Source organism: Monopterus albus, unplaced genomic scaffold (assembly GCF_001952655.1).
Source record: "Monopterus albus unplaced genomic scaffold, M_albus_1.0 scaffold344.1, whole genome shotgun sequence".
Lineage (NCBI taxonomy): Eukaryota > Metazoa > Chordata > Actinopteri > Synbranchiformes > Synbranchidae > Monopterus > Monopterus albus.
Window position 1 is genome coordinate 114,486 of NW_018128224.1, and position 17,998 is coordinate 132,483.

At 40.1% G+C, this 17,998-nt stretch overlaps 2 protein-coding genes across 4 annotated transcripts in view; one reads left to right on the forward strand and one right to left on the reverse strand.

Annotated features, from left to right (window-relative positions):
- Positions 1-14,976, forward strand: part of gabbr1a (gamma-aminobutyric acid (GABA) B receptor, 1a) — a 70,867-nt gene extending 55,891 nt beyond the window's left edge. For all 3 annotated transcript variants that reach the window (XM_020625060.1, XM_020625062.1, XM_020625061.1), the window contains 6 exons: positions 1,209-1,319; positions 4,916-5,009; positions 7,775-7,902; positions 10,026-10,154; positions 10,866-11,009; positions 12,871-14,976. In XM_020625060.1, coding sequence (XP_020480716.1) covers positions 1,209-1,319; positions 4,916-5,009; positions 7,775-7,902; positions 10,026-10,154; positions 10,866-11,009; positions 12,871-13,155 — 891 coding nt within the window. In that variant the 3' untranslated portion in view covers positions 13,156-14,976. The remainder of the gene's footprint in view (positions 1-1,208; positions 1,320-4,915; positions 5,010-7,774; positions 7,903-10,025; positions 10,155-10,865; positions 11,010-12,870) is intronic.
- A 1,222-nt stretch (positions 14,977-16,198) lies between these two features.
- On the reverse strand, positions 16,199-17,857 carry LOC109974719 (tumor necrosis factor-like). Its single transcript, XM_020625070.1, has 4 exons — positions 17,561-17,857; positions 17,389-17,443; positions 17,210-17,269; positions 16,199-16,974 (listed from the first exon to the last, which is right to left on the reverse strand). The coding sequence occupies exons 1-4, from the start codon at positions 17,747-17,749 to the stop codon at positions 16,514-16,516; spliced, it is 765 nt and encodes a 254-aa protein (XP_020480726.1). The 5' UTR covers positions 17,750-17,857; the 3' UTR covers positions 16,199-16,513.
- Between the last annotated feature and the right edge of the window lie 141 nt (positions 17,858-17,998).

A 17,998-nucleotide genomic window follows, 5' to 3' on the forward strand; every position in this document is an offset into this window, starting at 1 on the left:
ATTTAAAAAAAAAAATAAGGCCAGCAAGGCATCATCCACTATAGCGGGGTTGCAGCGAGAGTACAGGGACACACACTGACATACATACTGTACTTTACACATTTACACATGCATAGAAACATGCAGAGGCTGATTTTGGACACACATGCAGGCCCCTGATTCCCACGTCACCAGCTTCATTTCCATGCTGGTGTATATCTGCCTATGTGTCTGTGGGTATGTGTACCTTCTCTTAAAGATAGTGTATCCTGGAGCCAGTCTGCCATGTGTCGCAGCAATTTCTAAGACCTAATCAGACGAATGCAAGATTAAGCCATTTATGGAATATGTATGAATATGAATGAGTATTAAATTTATATGCAGAAATACAACCTTCTGGGGGGTTTATCATTTGAGCCAAAGCACAACGAATCAGTCTGACTTTCAACTCGCTTCATGTCCACAGAAGGACAATTTGCCAAAGAGCTCTGCGTGAGTATTATAAGGAACTTTCACAAATCTAGGGGAGAATGAACCATTTTCAGAAAATATTTCATGCAGCTCAGATAGAGAGGTGCCCAGGACTGTTTTTACTTCTTTGTTTTATTTTTCTGTTTTACTCATTGCACACTTGGATGACTGTTACTACTGCATGTTGGAGGTGCTGGGTGTAAGCCAATCGAGTTAAAAAATGTGTAGAAATGGAGAGGGAGAGTGACGTGGGAGAGCTCATTTTTGTTGCTTGTTTTCATTTTAGGGGTGTATTGCTTCCATTCTAGCTTAAGCTCAGAATAATGGAGTTGATATTGGTCGCTCCAGAAAACATCCACGCCAAAGCGGTGTCATCTCAGTGTGTGTCAATGATGAATTCAGGTGGCAGCACAAATATAGCCACTGCAGCGCTCTGTGTGTTGCCTGCAGAAGCATACACATGGTCTCATGCTGTTCTTAAGATATACTTGGACACACACACACACACACATTTGTACACACACCCAGATGAGACGCATTTAGAAAGACTATTCGTGCCGAGTCTTTTGTACACACACCCAGATGAGACACATTTAGAAAGACTATTCGTGCCGAGTCATCCAGAAATCACAAGTACGCCTGTCGTATTATTTGTCCGGGTTGTTTGTCTTTGTTTGTGGTGTGGCTCGTGATGCCCTTGGATAGTGATAACTGTTGTTTTTGTGTGTGTGTGTGTGTCTTTGCTCAAACTCACACAGCAACACTTGGAGCCATGGAAACTCTACGCAACAGTTGGAGTGCTGCTGGCTATCGACTTCTTGTCACTCATGGTTTGGCAGATTGTGGATCCTCTGCACATTACGGTGGAGGTAGAGTACGAGAGACAGATGAGATAATTTGTGTCATCAGCCATTTGCACAGACCGTGCGTCCACTGTCATCAGTCAGTAATGCAGTAATAAGACACTGAGCCTGTTTTGAAGAAATGCTTTTTTCTATTCATCTCACACTCGGAGCACAATCTAAAACTAGGACAGACGTATCATTTTTACAAAGCACATTTTACAGCAGCAATACTATAACAGTGATAATTATGGCTTGAATAATTGTGTTTGATAATATTTGATTAGACCATACATGCCAATTAAAGGTACCCTGTGGCATTTGTGCAATAAACAAAATTCACCCAACAGCCAAACACACTGAATGAACTCCCTGCCTCATAAAACATTTTTCCTTTAAAGATCCTATGAAACTTTATATTTAATTTTATTAAACCTGCACTTATTGATATTTTCAGTATTAACACTGAATCATTTTTATCACTCATAGTGAAGAAAACAGAATTATCAACTGAGTCTGCAGTTCTACAATGTATTTTGGTTTATTTTAGCCTCTTTTAACTCATTGTTTTAGCTTGGTTGCTCTCATCCATCTCCATAAGCAACAGTTTCCAATAAAAGAAACAAACTAAATAAATATAGATCCACTACCTACCCAGCAACAGACAACGTTAGTGACTAGCAGAGTTAAAAGGAACGTAAATATTGGACTCAGAAACACAACTAAATAAATACTAATATGTAGCTAGAAGAAAAAAAAAAATGCCAGAGAGCTCAGGAAGTCCACTACAAATTAATTGGAGGTGTGTGGGAGAACTTTTTCCCAGGGCCAGACAGGGTCCAGTGCTCCCCCGCACAGTTCCCTATCTGCTGTCAGAAATCACTGAGCCTAAACAGTGTTGCACAGCATAAGATTTATTGAGGGAAAAAATCAGAAACACTCCAATAGTATCTGTTTCCGGTCCATGGAGCGGAACGACTACAGAGCTCGGAACATCCCTTTTATACTCTCTATAGCTCCTCTTTGCCCAGGGCTTGTTTCATCCCACCTTTCTCTCTGACCTACTTAGGACTATACTGTTATTATTTAATTGGTTAATACAGGTTTCTAAAAAAATTTAAATGACTTCAAGTGGAAAATACAAATCATGCTGTCTCCTTCAGGTTTAAGTCCAGGTTACTTGATTGACATCCCTGGTTACATAGCACATCAAAAAAAAAAAAAAAATCCCTCTTTACATAACTTCACAACTAAGGGCGCTCCCTTTGCCTGCTGTCAAGGCCATCATCCTTGCTCAGTCTGGGCAGCTGTCCAAGCAATAGACTGATAAGCTTTTTTCTCTCTTGCCTACTTTAAGGCTACTGGGGTCATTTCACGGTCAACTTTCTCACCTCTGCCTCTATCACCCTTGTCAACCTTGTGTAAATTAAAATAAGATCAACATAAAGCACATAGAGCAAATGAGAACAAATAAAGCAAACAATTTTTCATCAGGTGCTCTTTGAAAAAAGGGACAAATCAGCAGATAAAAAAGATACATACTGTATTTCAAGTGGTGGTTACAGCCCATGCATAGCAGCAAAAAACTGCCTTCTTCAGGGTGTCAGTACAATGTTGAAGTATCGGTACTTCACTTGAGTATTTTAATTTCAGCTATGTCATACTTTAGATTTACTACATTTCAAAGAACAGTATTGTACTTGGTACTCATTTATTATCTTTAGTTAGCTATCTCTAGTTTTCAGAATGGGGTTAATAAAACAAAATATACTATAATCACAAGATTTATTGATCCTTGGTGTAAAATGCACAAGCTACCCAGCAGTAATTCACATTATAAACCTATAAGGTAGTTAAAATGAGCTCTACCTTTATCATCTGTAACATAAAATGTGATGTACACAATAATGCATCAGTAATTATAATCAAATAATATGATGTACATCAATGTAAACTGTGATTTCATTTTTTTTTTTTTTTTGCATAAGTACTTTTACCTTTGGTATCTTTAGTAACATTTTGAATGAAAGACTTTTAACTGAATATTTTTACATTGTGGTATTGCTACTTTTACTTACGAAAACAGTGTGAGTACCTCAGCCACATTTACGACATGTCAACAGTTGTCATAAATGTGGCTGGTTGATTTAATCGACAGGGAAGGTTTTTGTTTCATCTAAGTTGATAATGCCCGCTTGTTAACAAGCAGTTGCTTATTTACGCATCCAGCAGTTACATTATTATTCTTTCGGAATCCCCCTCCCAATGAATGCAAGTCCAATATTCACGCTCCTTTTTTGCTAGAAACAGCTGCCTGCTGCATCCAAGTAAAAGTTGAGCAGTAAGGCTGGAACAAAACAGTACAGTTGTGGTTTGGAAAAGCAAAAACATTAGTAGAGCAATGTTAAAATGCTGCATGTAGCTCATGGGAGCTGCAGAATCAGGTGATAATTTCCCACTATGAGTGGTACCTCTCACATATACATAGTCATGTGCTCTACTGCTAACATACATTGCTTTATAGCCACTTTAGTTACCTGAAAATTGTGTTGTATACATCAGTTTGTGGTCTTTTCTTACTGTTGTATTTCCACATTTTACAGTATGTTACTGAACCCAGCTGTCAGTGAGTGACACTACACAAAGGTTATGTGTCATGTCAGTCCTCAGGGTATGCTTTAGTGTCATCATGCATGTGTTGGCAAAACCCAAAGTACAAACTATAGGAACCCAGTGTTTCCCCTGCCATTCATTTGGTGGGACAGCCTGCCCCACCAGCACAACCTCCTGACCCCCTGAAAAAGGAAGGCACAAAGCAACTTATATGCATTTTGCTGTCTTGCACCATAACTTTCATTCTCTCCTGTCCCTACCGAGGGTGTGGCTTATCCATGCTTTACACACACACAGAGCAAAGCAGGGGAGACAGGCTGAGTGAGAGAAACTGGAATTGAAGACAAAGTTGTGTGCAAAAAAAAAAAAGATGGACGAACATCGGGTCTGCCTTCCCTGACCAACCCTAGGGGAAACACTGGGTACCCATTCATCAAAATGTTGCTCCACTGTAACAAAAACTCCAGGGACTTTTTATTATGTTAAAACAGTTTACAACAAACTTCATTGTTAAATTACCTTGCAGTCATTTTGCTGAAGCTTAATGTCCAAAGTAACTTTCAAGAAGTTCTGTAGACTTTGATACTATTATCAGCCCAACTCTGCACAGCGCTGACTTTAACTACAGTCAAGTGTTATATTGAATTTTAAAATACCTATATTTCATATTTATCGGTTATCTAATACTTTGTTAATCTAGTCCTATATCTGATTTGCGGCAGGGACCTTTTTACCTGTGAGGATCTGCCAGACAGTCTCTGAGACTTACTGTATGCTTACTGTGCATTTCTCAATCAGTGAGGCAAATCTTATATGTATGGCATCTTTTGTACAGGTTAATGCAGTTTAAAGTGACTGACAAGCAGATAATAAGACAGAACAAATATGAACAATGTGCTGCTGTCTCATTGTTTCTTATTATCTCCCCTCTACTCTGCTCTCTCTCCTTCCCTGTACTGCTCTTACCCTTCCATTGTTCATCCCTCTTCCTTGGTCTGCAATGTGAGTAGAAGTTCACTAAGGAGGCCCCTAAAGAAGATTTGGATGTCCTGATTCAGCCCTTGTTGGAGCACTGCAGCTCAGAGAAGATGAACACGTGGCTTGGTATCTTTCCTCTCCTTATTTTCTTTAACCCACTCTTCCATCTCAGTCTATCTCTTTATCACTCTTTGCTTTGCTCTGGTTTTGAATATCTTTGTCATACACACACACACACACACACACACACACACACACGGACATATGCAGACACGTATGCGTGTACACACACACACACACACACATGCCACTGCTATTCACTCTGAATTAAACAGGTCTCATATCATAGCCCCCGACTCCCTCAGCCCCTGCTACCCCGTTACGTTTGATTCCTCTTTTTTGTTCTCTCTTGCTTTTCTCCCTCTGTCAGCCCACGCAGTCCCTCTCTCTCTCTCGCTGTCTGTCTCTCTGCTGTCTTTCTTAGTGTGGCATCTTTTATGAAAGTATAATGATGCTGAAATTCAAATAATGTGGGTCACAAACTGGGCCATTGCCCCATAGCATTTCCTTTCTCAGAAAAGAAAAGATGGTGCTTTAATATCAGGCAGTATAAAGAAACAATGGACAGTCTGAAGAAGTGTCAAACTTACTTTCTCTTCACTGCTCCCGTCTTTCACTGTTATATTCTCCTTTCTTTGTCAGTCTGTCCAGCTTTGAGCGGCTTACTACATATTCTCCCTTGTCAGTCTATAATACTTGTGTTATTACAGGCTTTCAGTCTCTGCACAGTTGAGTCATACCCCATGACTCCTCAGTGGCCACATTTACCTGATACTGTTACTATTGCCTACACTAGATGCAAGCAGTAGACATGTTAAGCCGGCATGATTCCATAAATTCACAAATTCTTATAACTAGTTTGTTTCATAAAATATAAAGGAATAACTTCAGCAGTTTAGTGTTACACTTCCATAAAGTTGTGGGACTTGTGAGATGCAGGCTAAAAAGAAATAGCAACTTCTAGTGGCTCTGTGAGGCTTCAGGCTAAGTGCTTGGGTCAGTGTGCTGTAATGCTCACGATGATAATGCTAACATCTTCGTAGCATGTTAGAATGCTAGCATTGTCACTGAATATAAAGGACAGCAGAAGGTGAAATGTCAGTATCTGTGCAGGTATTTGATGTGATAGTGGTGTTAGATGAAAAGTCGGGATCACCAAACTTTTTATACTGTAACAATTTATATTGCATATACTGTTGAAACACTCAAGACTGAAATTTCAACCTCATGGTGGCGCTAGAGGTCAAGTCATTTGGATTCATCATCTGGTAGCCAAAGCAGAGATGCACTCCAGTCATTTGGTGAATCCCAATTCCACTAATTACATCACCACATAAGACGCAAGGAGAAACTGCCAGGAGAGAGGAACAGCGGAAACGCATTTTAACGGACATGAGACGTCCTTTCCTTCACCCTTAACGTGAAATGTCCAATCACAACTCATTTCCAATCGTGCGTGTCAATCTGTAATCGACTTCTCATGCGCTCATGTATCCTCGGTTAAAGTTCCTCCAGAAGCCTCCTCGATCTTTGGCCCTCACTCCTCAGAGCAGCTTTGGGACGTCCTTTGTCATGATAGACCCGGATCTTCGCTCCGGGGTGAGCAAAGATCGAGGACCAAGGAACGATAAAATAAGGGAATTGGGATTCACCTAAAGTCTCAAACTTTAGAAATCTCCCTCCAGAGCCTCAGAAGACATTACACAGCTTTTCTCACAAGGTGTGTAGTACACCCTGTTACTGCTAAATTGATTCTGACATGTTAAATCAGTGAAGTGACCCTGAAATTCATTAAGAGGTCACAGTGAGTGAGTGTTGGTTAGAGACCCGCCATGTTTTGCATTTTACTTTTGATATCAGCAGTCTTGAGTGTTTTTCAATGAATATGAGCAAAACTGTGAAAAATTCATCCTCCAGGTTTTTAGTTCTTTGAGATTTTAATGTCCTGTGACATGCACAACTTATTTTTTGTTTCTTCCAAATCAATCCTTCTCCTAGCTACTTCTGCAGTCCAAAAATATTAAGACCACTTGCTCTCCATGGTGCGAGCTAGGGGGAGCTCAGCTCCCTTTAATAAGACGAGCTCCCCTGAAAGCATGATTTGCAAAGTTTTGGGGGGGTCTGAGTCTAAAATATTGGCATGGTATTTTGCCACATATTTCTGTTTTTATAATATCATGGATCATTAGGCTATTATTGATTGTTATTGATGTATGATTCACACATGAAGGTGATTCAGCACAAATTCATTTTAGAGTCATTCATTTTATTTATATGCAATTCATGCATATAATCTTTGTCATCACCACTGAAGCGTGGCGCCACAGTAAACTTCACTTTGATGCAAGGTCACCAGATCAATCTCTCTTGATTATGTCAGTTGCCTTAAAACAAAAAAGAAGAAGAAAAAACATTCCCACGCAGATCATATGGTTATGTTATGTCAAAAAAGAAACAAGGCAGCTTAGGTTTTAAGTGTCACAATCAGTCCTCTTTGTGGCACACGCTTGGTTTTCCTTCTAACATTTGTAAAGCAGAAAATAAAATAAGTAATTAGTATATGATCCATAACAGTAAGGAATACAAAGGTACATAGTCACACAGGAGGGTGCACATAGTAGAATGGCCTCTTTCCTCACTGCTCTCTGCAGTGGGCAGTTTGGTTACTTTAATATTCATCCTTCATATGATTTTTCATGATAAAACACTTCCACGCTCCATTTTTTTCTATAAACATAAGTGCTCTGTTGCATTAGAAATGTAACATGGCTGCTCCTTCACACATTCACTCCTTTACCTTCATGTTCTCACTGTTTTCTCTTGTCCTGTAGGTGTGGTTTATGGCTACAAGGGTCTGCTGCTGCTGCTGGGTATATTTCTGGCTTATGAGACCAAGTCTGTCTCCACAGAAAAGATCAATGACCATCGGGCAGTGGGGATGGCTATTTACAACGTTGCTGTGAGTCTAAAAAAGAAACTCCACCATCATGCCTAAACTCCTGTTTCTGATGGTCTGCCTCTTTGTCTGTTTCTCTCTCACTGCAAAGAACATTCTCTAACACACTGAATAATATTAAAGTGGAAACAAGTTAGATTTTTATTACCCCTTAGCACAAAATGTCCATAGTACGGATGTTTATCAGTGTCAGTGCTTCGGTGATTACTTTGCCTGGTGCTGAGATTTCTGACTTCCACAAGGTGCTTTCCTGTTCGTGTTGGAACAAGACAGTCAGCTGACCAGAGTTTAAAGATACAGTCCTCAGCTTCAAGAGATCACAAGTTTGAGTTCCTGCTAGCCATCTCTAAAAGTTAATGGAGTTCACAGATAGCTTAATGCTCCTTTAATGTCCCATTTAAGTAGCTAAGTGCCCAAAGGTGACCAACCATTACACAGAGATACTTTCTGTTCATCTACAATGGATTGTAAAATATGCATTGATTTTTAGTTAATTTGGTTTTGGTGTCAGAATAAAGGCTCTTAGAATCACCATTTTGCATAGATTTTCAAAAATCTAATTCCATCCACTAAAATCTCCACTTTGGGCACAACAGAATATAAATAACATCTTTCCATCCCACTGATGATTAAATATTTAATACCGAAGAGTAGATGGTGATTTAATGATTGGTTGGAGCACCTCAAGACGCAGTAACAGGCGTATATACGTACAGAATATTCAGTGTTTTCCACAAACACATCTTGAGATTTTAATTTCTAAAATGCAGATCCCTGGATGCATTTCTGTCCAAATCATAATCCTCTCAGCACAAGCTGCTGTCTTATATGAATCATAAATCTTGATGCTTATGGCACCTGCGCTGCTTTGATGCCTAACAGTGATATCTCAGGTCTGCTTTGTAAAATGAAAACTTGTTCTCTATGGGAATTACTGGTGAAATAAATGTTAAATAAAACCAATAAAACACGAAAGGAAGCATCGCAAACTTTTATTGCACTGGGAGGTAGCTGCTGGTAGTGGAGCTCCTTGTACCTCAGCTTTAGTGCTGAGCTTATACGGCATATATATATATGCAGAATTCAGCATATGTAGTGTGAGTTATGCGTCATCTTTGTGTGTGGCTATATCACATACTTGTTTCTTTGTATGGAGCTATTACCTTGCCCTGTAACAGCAATAGGTTTAATGATGTACCCCAGTAAATGCAACCGTCAGTCATAAACATGTTCAGTGGCTGTTAATAACAAGTGAATCATCTTAAACAGAGGCACCTAGGATGTACTTTACACTGAAATAGCTGCCATTATGTTCACTTTAGCCACTTTAGACAAATACATGCTGCCATTTTCTGACACTCTTGGCACAGGGAAACTTTGAAATTGATGTAAAATGTAAAAAAAGGTTTCTATCACTTTAACTGTCAGGAATTCTCCTGTTTTGATAAAAAGCAAGGCAAACTTTTTTTGGGGGGGATTTTAGTTGCCATTTTATAGAATTTCCTGTCCTTGCTTGAATTCCTATTAATAAATAAGAGCGGAAGCATCCTAATGAGCATCCGAACACTTATCAGCTTATGCTTTGTAATTAATAAATGGATTGATCTCGCCTCTTTCATCGAGGAGAGGATTTGCCATTGATTTGTCATTCATGGTTATTTATGAGAACATTAATGCAGCTTGCATGTTCATCACATAATGTGAAAGAAGTCTAGTGTTATTGTTTTATGTTATGATACACACATTTCCGTTTTATAATGGTGTCAATAGTTAATGGTGTCTGTAAAGGGGCCTCCTTCCTCTTTGCTAAGCCGTGAGCGTCAGATGAGATGAAATGACAATGCGGTGATTGTCAGTGTGCTGTTGCCACTTTAGTCATGACTTTTTAATGCTGTTTTCACATGGGAACCCTCCCCAGAATGATAAACAGATGCCTAATGCTTTTATGGATGCGATTTTCTTCCCATCTTATTCTCTCGCTCTCCAGCTTGACTTGATTCACCACCTCCTCTCCTCTAACTTCCCCTGCCATCTACTTCCTCTTTAAGATTCACTTCTTCCTCATTGTCCAAACATCTCTTTCTTTCAATTTCTCTCTGTTTGTTTCTGTCTGTCTCGTCCTACAGGTGCTGTGCCTGATCACGGCTCCAGTGACCATGATCCTGTCTTCGCAGCAGGATGCCTCCTTTGCCTTTGCTTCTCTGGCAATCGTCTTCTCTGCCTACATCACACTGGTGGTGCTTTTCGTGCCCAAGGTGCTGAAACACATGACTAATACCTTTACAAACTGCTGCAGATACCAAAAAGTACACTAACAGTGTTGTAATAGTAGCAGAGGTCAAACATGTTAGTCTCATTGTCTTTGGGAGGAAAGTCCAGCTTCGAGTGCACAGTGTATGAAAATGACAAACTACTGAAGCCTTACATGGTTCAAAATTCAACTGGCTCAAAAAAAAAAAAGGCCATTTAAATGATAAAATCTTTAATCTGTTTGTGCTTTCACAATTAACATAATAATCTGATATTCTTTTACATTTATAAGCGCTGTAAAGAAAATCCTCTGGCAGCAGCTGCAATGATTTGTTTGGACTGAATAGAAGAGCAGGTTAGTGCACATGAACACTGCTACAGACAGAGGCAAGAGTGCCACCTACAGAAATTTGAGCTTTAATTAACTGGAAATCCAAGGACACAAACATGATGATATTACCACTGTTTGTTGGGCTGTTTCTGTAAGTGCAGTGCAGAAACAGCGCAGCAGTGAGCAGCAAAAACAGAGGAAGCTGAAAAATAAAAGCATCCACACTTAAGATTAACTTCAGTAATGAAATCCTTTCTAAGCCTTAAGACAAAATGTGAGATTTGGCTAAAATAAGTTCTCAGCAGATGTGCTGTTCTTTTGGCTCAGGGCTCTCTCAGGCCTGATTTTCTTTTTTTATTGACTTACTGTTCCTGTGGCGGTCCAGATGCGGCGTCTCATCACCCGCGGTGAGTGGCAGTCGGAGCAGCAGGACACTCTGAAGACCGGCTCGTCCACCAACAACAATGATGAGGAGAAATCCAGGCAGCTGGAGAGAGAGAACAGGGAGCTGCAGAAGATCATTCAGGAGGTGAACACATTATCTACAGAAACATGCACGCTGTCATTATTAAACATGCACATCCAAATGTCAGGCACATGGCATACTGTACGAGAGCATAGAAAGCTGCACGGTGTGTGAAAAATAGGGAGCATTAATAACACAGAATATTATGGCATAGAAATACAGATCAGGGAATTATCACTTTATTTGTTGTAGTTATTTTGCTTTATGGTCATGTAACTAGGTCTGTAACATTTACTTTCATCATTAAATAATGCTTTAGGTGAAGAAACCTTACAAAATGATAAAGAATTGGCATTTTGTAGTGGAGAAATAACAAATCTTCACAAGAGAAGCCAAAGCAAAAGCTTCATAAATTCCCTGAAAAAAAATGGAAAAATATTTGGATGTAGTATTTTCAGAACAGGACAGGGTGAATATTTTTCATAACTTAAAGTATAGAACACGCTGGGTGTGTGACTTAATATACATTAAATAATAAAGAGTTTATTGGACTCCTTACAGAGTAAACAGAGCCAAGTGTCAAGGTGAACTACCTGCTGGAGAGGTCATGTGTTATGGGGTTTGTATTAGAGTCCTGAAATTATGGGTGTTGAATCAAAAATGTATTAAAATCATTATTGATCAGGAGATCCACTGCCCACATTTACCTGTGTTAGAAGATCTTCCACTCTAAGCTGTGAAAGGGTTCATATACGTACTGTACCTGTTATGCCAGGCAGGGGGTGTAGCCTGTAGAACAGCGGCTGTCAGCATATGTGCCAGATTGGCACCTCCTGATTAGTGGCATGGCTGCATATGAAAAGGATGCTAGGCAATATTTTCTTCCTAGGAGGACTTTAGAAAAGGGGCCTTCATTTTTAGCTTCTTAAAGGGCTTTCAGATAGGATGAGGTATGTGCTGCACTCGCCGTCAGTGAAAAGCTCTGGTTAACTAAAGCCAGAGCTTTTCGTGGATGCTTTTTGTATTAATGAGGAGGAGACGAGCTGAAGCAAAGAAGAAGAGGGTGTGGGTCTGCGAAAATCAGCTTTTCCTCCATTTTCTTTGTGGTCTGTCAGATTCTCTGCGATTGGACACGTTGAGGTGACGTCACAGAGCGCTGCGGCCAAGTTGAATGTGCAGGAACGACACACACGGCCTTGTGCTGCACTCAGCTCAGTGATATGTTCTTGCGCTGCGCAACACATAGAAATGAATGCGTTCAATAGTGGAGCGCAGCGCCCACTGCATTCTATCTGGAAGCCCCTTTAATGTCTTGTAAATTTGGTTGTGTTTCAGATTTTCCATTTTGAAATTAAGTTCTGTTTACAAAAGTTCTGAATGCATTAAAATATCAAAAAGTTACAATCTAACAAGATCAGGAAGTACTGCAAAAGCCATACATTTAAAACTGTAAAAAAAAGAGAAAGATATGTTTAAACACTAGCTTAAAGCTACAGTATGTAACTTAAGGTAGCACTAGCATGATACTCCCAATAAATCCACTCTGCTTCGCCCAGCGCTCCTGCTCCCTGCTCCACTATGCTGCACTACATCCACCACGCTCTGCCCAGATATTTGTCGCTATGAAATTACAATAAATGAGAATGCAACAAAAATTTACTGATCAAGCAGAAATAATTAAAAATCTCTGACTGGTGAAAAAGACCAGTCCTGCTCAAAACCTTGTAGAAGCTAATATCTCTGCACTGCTGCCAGTGCTGTTCAATGAGTCTGGGTCACAGGAGGCATCGACAGCATCTCTCCACATTAAGACAAGTTTTGAAACGTTTCTACAACAAAAATATTTGAAAAAGTTGCATACTGTAGCTTTAACTGATAATTTAACATTTAAAAAACAGCAAAGTCACTCTCATTGTATTCTTAGAAAGAAGAGAGGGTCTCAGCGCTACGGAACCAGCTGGCTGAGCGGCAAGCTCTACGCAACCGCCGCCGACCCTCCACAGGACAGAATCAGAACCACAATGCCCCTCCGCCCTCATCTCAACCAGATCCTAAGTCTCTGCTTCCACCGCCTGGCTACCCCAACCCCATCATAGACAACCACTCCCTCCCAGCCTCCTTCTCCAACTCGTCCAGCCTCTACCCAACGGACAGCAAGATGAGCCGCAACCACTGTCACAACAGCCAGATCCCACTGCTGTATAAATAGGCGAGGCACAGGGGTGGGGAGACAGTCGCACAGCACACACAGGGAACACGAAACACAATGAGACACTGTGACTTTCACTTGTTTGGGCGATGGGCACAGAGGTGCGGTGACACTGTTTTAAAATACAGCGCAGAAACATAATTACACGAGTGCTTTACAGGTTTGGGGAGAGTCTTGCAAATAACACCCGAACTTTTGATCTCACTGCGTCCCACCCAGCAACAAGGCGCTTGTGACTGGTCGACACAGCAACAAGCACATCTGAGACTAGCAGCACTCGAGGTCTTTTCAAAGGGCAACTGAATGGACAGATCTCATACTCATTCCTCTCCTCATTTGTTATCTTGTTCTGTTGTGGAGGCACCGTGTCGAGGATCTTAACAGGAAATGTTTGTGTTTGTGTCTTGGCTATATTGTCTCCACCTTTTGTGTCTTGGGTTTGTTGACTAGACAAGCACATACAGTGGTGATTTATATTGTTCTGTAATATCTAATGTTTTGCTATGGAATTGATGTTAAATTATTTGTTTACATTTCAGGAGAGTTGTGAAACTGACATTTACAAAGGCACAAAGTGATGTACAGTTTTTCCCGGTGTGTCCTTTGAAGAGTGGCTGAGCTTGACTGTATAGAAAACTGTTTTGACTGAAAAGTGTTATTGTGCATTATTAAATAGCCATAATTTAGATGGGCCCAGGAGCTTGGCATGTATGGACATCTGTTGTCAGGACTGTGAATTCAAGTACAGCACTGCATCTTAAAAAGCCAGTCCTGTGCTGATGCATATTAGACCCAACTGAATACAGAAAAGCTTGCTGATGTAGAAGAACAATTCTGATAGTTCTGCCAATTGAAATAATGTTTCACAATGTAATTTTGACATCTGTGTTGTATCTGCTTAGCAGTAGAGTAGAAGCCATCAAATAAATCTCTCATCCTGCTTCTAATGTGTCTTGCAGATTTCACGGCCTGCTGCTGCAGCCACAGCTGACTCTTACATTTAGTAGGTAATAACACACAGGGATATACAAATGAAAAACTGGAAACTCCTAATTCCAGCTTGCCAATTAGTCTAATACTTTCTGCCTCCTGAAAATCAAAGCCGATATATACACTTTTACAGTTGCAGTGCGCTGCAGTGTGGGACTTCAGCTGTGGCTGTTTCTGTAGATATTCAGAGAAATATTCACATATTGTTTTTATACTTGTGACTTTGTTACGCATCATTCTTGTGCGCCTTTTTAATTTGAAAGGATGCTTTTTTTAATTTATGTTTTCCCATAACAGATCTGGATGGATGCTTTTCTTTTTTGTATGTTGCTTTCCAGTTTTGCCTTTGAATAACAGTTGTAAATGTTTCAAAGAAGGACATAAGTAATGTGATATACTGTATTTATTCCACAGTTAAACTGGATGTACTATTTCATTCATGAGTAATTCCAGATTTTATAAAGCAAAGATCTCTGAACATCTTTATCAGCTTAAATAATACTATCAAATATTTTTAAATGCATATATTCCAGTGTGCACTTTAACCTAAACAAGCTATGGTTATTCCACTTTATGTTGCTGTTATTCTAGGACATGTTTAGCTCAGGGTATGAGAAGGACAGTCATTAGTGAATGAAATAGGTCATATGCATTAACTGTGCAGTACCTGGGTCAGATAGTGTAACATATGAATGCAGAAATCATTTAGGAAATACTTTATTATATTGCACATATATGACAATATATAGGGTTTGGGGGATATTTGTATTCACTATACCTATGATATTAAATGTTAATATATTTCAGAATGTGTATGCAAATATATGGTTAACAAATAAAATAATTGTTTTTTTTTCCACTGGGTATTTTTGTGTTTCAGTGATGCCTTTCACACATCTGGAGCAAGGAATTAGAGGTCATTTTCAAAATGTTACACTAAATCTGTGATCGCTTAAAAGTCTTTGAAACCTATTAGTGGATTTTTCATCGACCCTTTTCAGCTTGACAGTGCTTGAATAAAACTACAATTCTCCAGGTGTTTTTTTTCAGCATTTTATCATTTTAGAATCAAATCCTCTTTAGAAAAACATCCAACTACTTTTTAAGACACAGGTCTCACTGTCCTGTGGATTACGCACAAGATGTTTACATAGTCCACTAGATGTCACCAGTTCTTTGCTTTTCTGACTCATGATCTTAAAGGATTTAACTCTGTTTGGGTTTATTGTTAGTGACACTTGATATTTTTCTCCAGGTTAAGGCAAAGAGCAAACCTTGTAAAGGAGGAAGTGGGAAGAGGTTGTCATCACACAGGACCACCTTCAGAGGCCAGTGGAAGCCACGTTACTGAGACAATAAGTGAATGTTGACAAATGAAAATATTGACAAATTGCTCCCAAGTGCATCCGATATTTGTGTGATGTGTGTTTGTAGATGACAAAGCCAGCTGTCCTGTGATCACACAACACACACACACACACGTGTTATCACATCCACAGTCCCTCCCATGTCATGTCTCTTTCCAGTTGACTGAAGCTGAGCTATGAAGTCATAAAGGGAAATTTGTTGGTGGTGTGGAGGAGTGGGGAGGTTATACTGCAGGCTGTGTTTGTGTGTGGGAGAGAGGTGTCTATGTGGGTGTGTTTGTGTGAAGGCAGTTGGGGGCGGCGGGGGAAACCCATTCTGGGCTGAGGCTTCTGTGGGCCTCCACCTGACACAGCAAACAGTGAGACTCAAAAAAGTAGGAAATTCCCCTCGCCTTGTCTGATCTAACAAAGGAAGTATTTGCTGGTTGTGGAGGAATTTCAGAGTTTTTGCCAAAGTGTGCTGCAATATGTGTGTGTTTGTGTGTGTGTTCTGGCTGGAGCTGTTTGCCAGCTCAGCTCCAATCTTCTGTGTGTATTCTGTTGGTATATGATCTATGAAATAAGTGACTTTCATGATGCCTTTTTTTTTGTTTTCTCTTTTTAATTAGGTTTATGTGCACAGAATAAATAAATAATCCTTTGATACCAAATCCCAACAAAATAAATATAAATAAAAACTAATAAATACACATAGATTGTAATAGTACATAATCCTTGAACCTAAACTCTGTTATCACCTGATACAGCAGAAACATCAAGCCTACTACAATCTCAAGTCGGCATAAATAATGTACAAAAAGTGCTTAAAATAAAAAATAATGTTGCAAACTGTTACAGTTTGTAGGATTGTAAATAATCAGCACAGCCTGTTTGGCTACAAGGTGTATCTCAATTGAGATTTAAACATTTCTACATCACCATGAAGATGAATAATGACTTTTTAAGCCGATACTATGACACTGTGTGGAGTGTGTATCTTCTCTTTTAGTATCACAGTCATTTCAAAGTGCAAACACACCAAAGAAAGTCTTGCCCTCATCAGTGTCCAGCTGTGATAGCTGACTAGTTTCCGTCCACAGTCGGTCTCCTGTATGCAGCTGAAACACTGCTCCCAGATAAATGGTTTTGTACAAGCCCTGTCCATTGCTGTAGTTGTTGTCCTCCTGAGCCGTGTTTCGGCACGCTGACCTCACCCCATTCATCAAAGAGGCTTTGCTGCCTCTGGAGTCTGAAAAGCGCCAGATCCTGTGGCTGACAGTCAAGCGTTTTTCCGCTTCCTCCTCATCACCATCGCTGCAGGAGACTCTGAACGAGGCCTGGCTGTAGACGAAGTAGAGGCCTGTGTGTGGGATAGAGATCTGGTTGTCTACCAGTTGTAAGCCACCCAGACTGAACGCCTGGCCTTGATTGTTCTTCCACTCCAGCTTCTCTTCTGAGCCTACAACCTCTTCATCATAGCTACCTGGAAAAACAGAAACAGAGTGGTTTTGAACATCTTGGTTCTTATCTCCATAGGGTGTTAACCAAAGGAGTGAGTAATTAACAGGTGAGTTATTAGGAAAGTGGAATGAAGGCTGTGGCTGATGAATAACTTCCTTGTGCTCCCAACTAACAGTGGAAAAATATTATGAAAGGCTCTTTTAAAAAGCTGATCCCATTGTTTGCTGAGAACCAAATGAAGGTAGGCTGTGACTCACCTTCTAAATGGATGGCTGCCTTGGCTTTGCTGCTGATTTGTCTCAGCATGTGGTGGGGATCTGAGGAGAGACGGACAAATGTGAGCATGTCTCAAACAATCCTCAAAGATTTATGTATCCCACAAAACCCATTTGAATGTTTTTTTTTTAATGAGCAACTACTGTATGTGTGTAATCACCTGTTTTCTCAGCAGTGTCCTTCTCAATTAACATTTCTGATTGACCTGATGGCGTCTGCATAGGCAGAAAGAACAGATAAATAAAAGATAAGCGAAATTGTCAGTTTTTCCACAGAATACATGGTTTTAAAAGATTTTTTATCAAATTCAGAAAGACAGAGTCACTCCTTACCATCGGTTCTGGCCTCTTATTCCAGTACAAATCAAACAACACGATGCCTCCTAAACAAAGGGCCACAATAAAAATGGCCGTGCACGCATTCCATATCCATCTTGTAGATGACTTCTTTTCTACCAAAACCACTGGCCTCTCCTCAAGACCCATCTCCACATCACCTGGTGCAGCTGTATATTCCGCCATACTGTGCACAACTCTCTCAAGGCCTTACTGCTTGCTGTTAATAAAAATCTACAAAGTAAACACTCGGCTGGATGCTGCGTCTGTGGTATCTCTGTGGAGGTATTTCTTTCTTTGTGTTGCTATTGTGTTAGAATGAGCTTCTGCCAGAGAGCTTGTAGTATTTATGCTGCTTCTGCAGAAGGGAAACTCCAGTGATGTCACTCTGTAAGCGGAGACAGTGCAGAATGCAGTGATAGAGCGACCTGGAGA

Coding starts and splice junctions, on each gene's coding strand:
- LOC109974719 (XM_020625070.1), bottom strand. CDS start 17,749: ATGGCGGAATATACAGCTGCACCAGGTGATGTGGAGATGGGTCTTGAG. Junction 17,444..17,560: donor ATAAGAGGCCAGAACCGATG/GTAAGGAGTGAC, acceptor CTGCCTATGCAG/ACGCCATCAGGTCAATCAGA. Junction 16,975..17,209: donor GGCAGCCATCCATTTAGAAG/GTGAGTCACAGC, acceptor CTGTTTTTCCAG/GTAGCTATGATGAAGAGGTT.